This window comes from Muscardinus avellanarius (assembly GCF_963383645.1).
Source record: "Muscardinus avellanarius genome assembly, chromosome: 2".
NCBI classification, from domain to species: Eukaryota; Metazoa; Chordata; class Mammalia; order Rodentia; family Gliridae; genus Muscardinus; species Muscardinus avellanarius.
Window position 1 is genome coordinate 66642017 of NC_137787.1, and position 8516 is coordinate 66650532.

General features: G+C 48.2%; 1 protein-coding gene across 1 annotated transcript in view; it reads left to right on the forward strand.

Moving 5' to 3' along the window:
• Positions 1-4543, forward strand: part of LRP2 (LDL receptor related protein 2) — a gene marked incomplete at both ends in the record, with an annotated part of 215934 nt that extends 211391 nt beyond the window's left edge. Inside the window, 3 exons of the mRNA XM_080688848.1 lie at positions 318-425; positions 4135-4206; positions 4385-4543. Of these exons, the coding sequence (XP_080544974.1) occupies positions 318-425; positions 4135-4206; positions 4385-4543 (339 nt within the window). The remainder of the gene's footprint in view (positions 1-317; positions 426-4134; positions 4207-4384) is intronic.
• Positions 4544-8516: the final 3973 nt, after the last annotated feature.

An 8516-nucleotide genomic window follows, 5' to 3' on the forward strand; every position in this document is an offset into this window, starting at 1 on the left:
GATCAACAGTGGATGTAGGCAGTCACAGAGAATACAATAGAAATTAATGTTAGTAAGCAAACATGTGACCAGTGAGGAGGATATCGACCTCCCAGGATTAAGGTGTAAGACTTTAATGGTTGGTGCTCTTCATTTGTGGAAAGGGGGAGAGGTTTTTAGTTCTGGACCACTGAGTCTACTCACACAATTAAAATGGTGCCTGATTACTTATAGGATAAGTGGGGTAGCAGAGTCCAAGAGTTGATAAGAAACTTTGACAAATTCATTTATCACTGAATTCTTTCAAAACTGGATAAGCGTCTTCAATATGTTTACAGGTGACTGTATCTGGAAATGTGGAAAACCAGAATTATGGAATCCCCATAAATCCGTCCGAGATAGTTCCAGAGCCAAATCCATCTTCTCCGGGTGCTGATGGAACTCAGGTAACTAGCTGGCTCTGAAGGGATGTGGAATTTGAGAATTTTGGAATTGCTGGGTGGGTGTCAACCCACGAGGAACATGTCACAAGGAAGGGCAAACAGACTTCTAGATCTAGTGTCTTCAGAACAGGGACATATAATTAGAGATATTTACTAGATATTTACTTAGGACAAATAAAGATTTCACTGTGTCAGGATACATGTGACCTTTCCCTGTGTAATGTACAACATTGACCACTAGATGGCACTAATCCATATTGTCTTTATCTATTTTTCCATTTCATATCCAATTGCCCAGCCAATCATCCAACCAACGTTATTGCCTTCTATGTGCCAAACACAACTTATATTAATGGAGTTTATTTATTTTTATTTTTTAATTTTAATTTTTATATTTGGTGGTACTGGGGTTCCTGGAAACCCTTCTACCTCTGGGCTACACTCCCAGACCTATTTTATATTTTCATTTGGAAACAGGGTCTCTTAAACCATCCAGGCTGGCTTCGAACCTGCGCGATCCTCCTGCCTCTGCCTCCCAAGGGCGGGGATTACAAGCGTGCGCCACCATGCCTGGCTTAGTACTGGAGTTTAAAATAAAAAAAAGACTTCTCTATCATTCCTGCTCGACCATTGCAATTTGTAGACTATTCGGAATAGAAAAAAAAATCAGTAAATACATTTGATATAAAAATACTCTGTATTCGTGGATAATATATCTCTAGTTTTTGTGTATAAAATCCAAGACCTAGTTCTTTGATTCTGGATGAACCATTTCACATGTGGGCCCTGAAGTCCTCAACAGTGTTCCTTATTAGGGGCACTATTGGCATATTGGGTAAGACAGCTCTTCAGGCTACAAAACTATCCTGTGCATTGTAGGGCATTGCTCCTGTCCAGAAAATTCCAGTTGTGTCTCTCCTAACTCATTGTGACCTCAGAAATCACCTCTCACACACATAATCCATGAGAACAATCAGATCAAGAATGTCTCAGTACTAAAAGAAAAAAAGGGGGGGGGTGAGTCTCAGTTCTAAGGTTCTGTGGCTGTTTTGTGAGATAATAAAGAAACAGGATTCTAACCATTTTATTCAATCTTATTTCTCAAGTATCTGCAGTTAACTTGGAAGTCACATTAGATTTTTAGCTATGAACCACCTTGGGCATTGATTCCTGTTTTGCTTGTTTAGGTCAAAATAAAAGTTTATTAGCTAAATTGACACTAATGAGAAGAGGTTTTATCAGAGGTCTCTGTGTACCTTTTCATATTCCATTGCTTTCCTTTTCTCCTCTCTCTCTCTCTCTCTCTCTCTCTCTTCTCTCTCTCTCTCTCGCACACACACACACAAGCATAAACACAAACACACACACACACACACACATAGGTTGTCTTAAGACTTTTCAGTTTTTGAAAGACTGAACTTATTTAAGCTATGCTGAAAAGTGGATGTTGAAGAATGGTTTCCCCCATACGCTGGGATGTATGAAAGTCACAAACTCATTCAGTTCCCGCGTCTGACCCAACCCCAAGGTGGTGCTAGGTTTGTTCCCATTCTTGACCTCTAGCTGAGCTAGAGGGTAGGTGTTATTAGGAAGGGCAAACAGACCTTTCAGGTCCAGCAATCTTCCTTTGGCAGAGGTCTCTCCCTGCCTGAGCAGGAAGGGGGCTGAGCAGGGAGGCCGTGACCTATGAGCAGCTGTCAGTGCTCGGACTCAGAAGGAGCACGGAGGGGTTTCAGATGAGAGACGACTCTGCCCACCCCCCTTCCTTTCTCATTGCTGTCTTTGCAGCACACTGGTTCTTCCTCTTGCTTTTTTTTTTTTTTAATTCATCGAGGCTGAAACCTTCTCAAGTATTTCAGCATACCCAGGGATATTCCTGTACCTATTGTCCCTTGGGCACCGAGATAGCGTCTGGCAAAGCTGAAAAGCAGCAGAGGGCTTTGTTAAAATCACCCGAGGGTAGGCGGGAATGGTGGCGTATGCTTGTAATCCCAGATTTTGGGAGGCTGAGACAGAAGGATCGTGGTTTGCGGACAGCCTCAGCTACTACTTAGTGAGGCCCTTTGCAACTCAGTGAGACTCTGTTTCAAAATAAAGAATAAAAAATAGGGCTGGGGGTGTAGCTCAGAGGTAGAATGCCCCTGGGTTCCAGTTTCAGTACTGCAAAATAAAACAAAATCACCTGAGGTCGACATGCACGTGCTGCAAAGTCTCACAAATTTATCTTTAGCTAGTAAATCTGCTGAAAGAACCCAAGTGGAGCGCGCACTCGGTGACTCAGCTCCGCCGGTCCACCGGCTGTGTGGGTGGCGTGACGGCTCCCAGCAGATGGAAGCGAGAGCCTTCCGCCATTTCTCTCCTGAGTAGGTGCTTCACTCGAAGGAGCTGCTCCACACCGGAACAGACTGTTAGGAATTCTGGCCCTCTGGAGGCAGGGTTCGACTCGCATGGCTTTGTCTCCTTGTGGTGCCAGGCCTAGAGTAGGTACTTATATTTGGATTAGGTGTATGGTCTTCTGTCCCGTGATCATGTGCCTCCTACTTTTTAGCTTGGCTCCAACTTTCACAGAGTAAGAGATGTCCCCGAGAGCCCATGGGCCCCCGGAGCAAGCCAGCTGTTCCCTTATCTCCTGCCACAGGCAGCTGTTCAGTAAGGTGGGGACCACTCACCATGTCTAGCATGGTTTCTCTTTGGTTCTTCACCTGATGGCCTCCGAGTCCCTTGAGTATTCATTGCCTGCTGTTCCACCATCAATTTAGCTACTTAATCAGCACCTGCTATACTGGGTAAGAGAACCTGCCTCTGAGCGCTGTCGAGAAGATTAAATTAGACGCTTGAAAAATTCTTAGTAAAATCCCTGACACATACTAAGAACTCACTAAATTAGTTGTTTTTGTTGTTGCATATGAGGGTCACAGGAGGAAATGGCAGGGAGGGAGGATGCTCTTGAACTGGCTCAGAATCAAGACACTGTTTAAAAAAGCAAGAGCCACCAACTGGCTTTTTTCATCTCCAGTTTACAGGTAGCCCAGAAACTTTTTATTTCCCTTCCAGAAACCTCTTGTGTTTTGTTCTGTTGGTTCTCTCTACCGAAGTAGCCAGAGCAACCTGCAAGGCAAAGCTTTTAGATGCAATGGATACAGATTTATAAACTGTTTTATTCAAAACAATAAAAATGATTTGAAATGATTAGCCAGGCATGGTGGCACATGCTTGTAATCCTAGGACTTGGGAGACGGAGGTGGTGAGCTGAGTCATGGAGCGTGTGCTCCACGTGGGTCCTTTCAGCAGATTTACTGACAAAAGATAAATTTGTGAGACTTCACAGGTTCAGGGCCAGCCTCCGTAACTTAGTGAGGCCCTTAGCAACTTACCGAGATGAGATCCTGTTTCAAAATAAAAAATAATATAGGGCTGTGGGTGTGGCTCTGAGGTAGATGGCTCCTGGGTTCAATCCTCAGTACCAAAAAACTAAATTAATTATTAAAAATGAAAGAAAAATAGGAAGAAAGAAAAGAAATTATTAGATGAAAACAGTGCAGAGAGTTTCAGTTACCATTCAGGAATAGGAAGAATTGAACAATTTACCACATGAGCCATGTCCCAAATTGCTTTGTTCTTTGGTGAGTAGAAAATTCAAAATCTAGACCAAAGGAAAATAATTCATGAAAACTCCATTGCTGAAAGTTTTTGTCTCCCCCTTTTTGTGCAGGCCTCAAAATGGAGTATCTTCAAACGGAAACCAAAACAAACAACCAACTTTGAAAATCCCATTTATGCAGAGGTAATTTTTAATGATTGTTCTTAGCACAAACATTATATTTTAGAAATAACTTGCTTGGCTTAACTAGACATACACTCAGATTATTTTGGGTCAACTGGCAAAGACGAGTTTCCACTCAAAGCTGTTTGTGGTCGTGTTGGGGGAATAAGTGTTCTATTCTTGTCTCCTGTGGTTATAGATGGACAGTGAGCAGAAGGACAGCGTGGCTGCAGCCCCACCCCCCTCTCCTTCTCTCCCTGCTAAATCTCCGAAAAAAGACCCGGCTCCAGGCTACACTGCAACAGAAGACACCTTTAAAGATACTGCAAATCTCGTTAAAGAAGATTCTGAGGTATAGCCAGGCCAACTACTTAGGGAAGAATTAGAAACACACTTTTGCACGTATATTTTTTACAAACAAATGAAAAAAATGTTAACATTCAGTACTTTATAAAAATATATTTTCTCCATTTGCATATAGTTGGAAGTGTCTTGTGTGTCTTCCTTTTTTTTTACTTATGCCGTTTCATATTTTTACAAATAATTATCACAATGTACTATATGTATATCTTTGCACTGAAGTTGTCCGAAGGTAATGCTATAAATATATTGTATATTTGTAAATTTTGGAAAGATTATCACATCACCAAATTTGCTAATAAAAGCATCTGTTGAATTGGTTGGTGATCTTAGTAAATGATCCAATAAGGAAAGGAGTTGTCTCGGGCCTCTAGTTGTGTTTAAAGAAGAGATACCAATTATATTTCCTTTAAATTATTCAGGAAGGTAGACCAGGCCCCGCACTTGGGTCCATATTTAAACATCAACACTGAATTAATGTTTAATATTGCACATCAACTTGACCAATAAGTGTATCGATAGAGGCCGCTTGTAGAAACATCTGGATTTGACTGCAGATGCCTCAGGCAATGCAGAAGGTAGAAAAAGTGGTTCAGTTTCACTTTGTGTTTCTGTTTTCAGCCCACTTTCCTGGGTGTTTTACTCTCGCTGCCAAGTTAGCATTCTTATTTGTAATGTCTACGAGGAAATCTACACCACAAGCGTTCTCTACCGAGTTTGTATCTAATGGAATGAGTTCTTTCCTTGACGGATCATAGAGCGACTGATGCCCCTGCCTGGCATCTCAGGTGTCACCCCCCAGTGCTTGGAGCTCAGTAGCTGAGTTACTAAAACCCAAACTGTGTCTCCATACACAAAGGTGCAAAACAAATTCCCACTAAGGGGAGCCTCAACTGGGTTCTTGTTTTTGTGTGTGAAAATCGCATTATAATGACTATTTATTTCCTACATTGAACATGAATAGAAAGGGAAACTGTTCTTAGTGAGCCTTTTTCAGGTCCTTTGCCTAAACCCGTCCATTTGTATCGGAATGTATGGGGCAGCCCAGCTCTTCTCCTGAGTAGTTGGCATCGTCTCCACCACAGGAACCATGGCGGGAACATACGATCTCCGTAGCAAGTAGCATTCCTGGTTCTCTGTGCTGATATTGCACATTTGTTAAACAATGAATGAATGGGTGGGTGGATGAATGAATGAAATGTACTACTGATTATTTTATTCTTAAGTTCTCAAAGTATTTGTTGCTCGTATTTTGAGTGCTGATTGTAATTACTTTGAAATGTACTTTGATTAGAAAAGCAACTGGAAAATGATGCTGCTGAAAAAAATTTCTAATAAATGTGTATTTTATCAGATGTCTGCAGTGTGCCTCGTAAGTCCTGGTCACCACTCTGTTGTGTTTCGTTTCCCAGGAAGCTTAAGCGCCGTCTGTCATATTCATTCTTTTTTTTTTTTTTTTCATGGTTGAAGATCACAAATTTATTTTTTTTAATTAATTTATTTTTTAAATTGGTGCATTGTAGTCATATATCAATCACATTGGAGTACAAGACTTGAGAGGATATACAAGCACACATCATCCAATTAGCACTCCTCCAGCCCCCATCCCATTCCCTCCCCCTCCCTCCATCCCACACTTCTTTGGTGATTTACTTTGATACATTTGTTTGTGTACCTCCTGCGTTTTAAAGAGGCTCTGTCCTCCAGTATTACATACCCTCTGATTGGTCACATTAGTTGCTTCACTATAGGGCCCTTTCTATAGCTCAACCTCTTCCTGTTGCCCTTTTCCTCCTAGTTATTGCTGATTAAGAGAAGCGTCTGATTTATATTTTCTGCGATATTTCTCTGTGCATGCTGCGTTGCAAGTACCAATCCCACTCTTGATGGTCCCAGTAGTGGCCTGGCTACTCAGTGGACTGATCCAGACCTCGCTGGCTCAAGCGGCGGCCTTGCCTCATGGGAGGCCCCAGTTCTGGTCTCGCTGGCCCCTGAACTGGTCTAACCTCTAAGCTGGCTTTGGTCCCGACCTTGGAGGCCGCAGGAGTGAACTTGCCTCACGCCAGGCTCCGATGCTGGACATTGGCCCATGCACCGGTCTAACCCCTTGGCAGGATTCCAATCCCGGCCTCGGAGGCCCCAGCACCGGCCTAGCCTCATGGCAGGCTCCAATGCCGGCCTCGTTGGCCCCAGCACCAGCCTAACCCCTCGGCAGGCTCCGATCCCGGCCTCAGAGGCCCCAGCACTGGTCATGCCTCAAGGCAGGCTCCCATGCCGGCCTCGCTGGCCCCAGCACCGGCCTAACCCCTCGGCAGGCTCTTATCCTGGCCTCAGAGGCCCCAGTACCGGCCTTGCCTCAAGGCAGGCTCCGATGCCGGCCTCGCTGGCCCCAGCACCGGCCTAACCCCTTGGCAGGCTCCAATCACGGATTTGGAGGCCCAAGTACCGGCCTTGCCTCAAGGCAGGCTCCGATGCCGGCCTCACTGGCCCCAGCACCAGCCTAACCCCTCGGCAGGCTCCGATCCCGGCCTCGGAGGCCCCAACACTGTTAATGCCTCACGGCAGGCTCCGATGCCAGCCTCACTGGCCCCAGCACCGGCCTAACCCCTCGACAGGATCTTATCCTGGCCTCAGAGGCCCCAGTACCGGCCTTGCCTCACGGCAGGCTCCGATGCCGGCCTTGCTGGCCCCAGCACCGGCCTAACCCCTCGGCAGGCTCTTATCCTGGCCTCGGAGGCCCCAGTACCGGCCTTGCCTCACGGCAGGCTCCGATGCCGGCCTCGCTGGCCCCAGCACCGGCCTAACCCCTCGGCAGGCTCTTATCCTGGCCTTGGAGGTCCCAGCACTGGTCATGCCTCACGGCAGGCTCCGATGCCGGCCTCACTGGCCCCAGCAGCGGCCTAACCCCTCGACAGGCTCCGATCCCGGCCTCAGAGGCCCCAGTACCGGCCTTGCCTCAAGGCAGGCTCCGATGCCGGCCTCGCTGGCCCCAGCACCGGCCTAACCCCTTGGCAGGCTCTGATCCCGGATTTGGAGGCCCCAGCACTGGTCATGCATCAAGGCAGGCTCCGATGCCTGCCTCACTGGCCCCAGCACCGGCCTAACCCCTCGGCAGGCTCTTATCCTGGCCTCGAGGCCCCAGTACCGGCCTTGCCTCAAGGCAGGCTCCGATGCCGGCCTCGCTGGCCCCAGCACCGGCCTAACCCCTCGGCAGGCTCTTATCCTGGCCTCGGAGGCCCCAGTACCGGCCTTGCCTCACGGCAGGCTCCGATGCCGGCCTCACTGGCCCCAGCAGCGGCCTAACCCCTCGACAGGCTCCGATCCCGGCCTCAGAGGCCCCAGTACCGGCCTTGCCTCAAGGCAGGCTCCGATGCCGGCCTCGCTGGCCCCAGCACCGGCCTAACCCCTTGGCAGGCTCTGATCCCGGATTTGGAGGCCCCAGCACTGGTCATGCATCAAGGCAGGCTCCGATGCCTGCCTCACTGGCCCCAGCACCGGCCTAACCCCTCGGCAGGCTCTTATCCTGGCCTCGAGGCCCCAGTACCGGCCTTGCCTCAAGGCAGGCTCCGATGCCGGCCTCGCTGGCCCCAGCACCGGCCTAACCCCTTGGCAGGCTCTTATCCTGGCCTCGGAGGCCCCAGTACCGGCCTTGCCTCACGGCAGGCTCCGATGCCGGCCTCACTGGCCCCAGCAGCGGCCTAACCCCTCGGCAGGCTCCGATCCCGGCCTCAGAGGCCCCAGTACCGGCCTTGCCTCAAGGCAGGCTCCGATGCCGGCCTCGCTGGCCCCAGCACCTGCCTAACCCCTTGGCAGGCTCTGATCCCGGATTTGGAGGCCCCAGCACTGGTCATGCATCAAGGCAGGCTCCGATGCCGGCCTCGCTGGCCCCAGCACCGGCCTAACCCCTCGGCAGGCTCTTGTCCTGGCCTCGGAGGCCCCAGTACCAGTGTCACATTCATTCTGTGTCACCT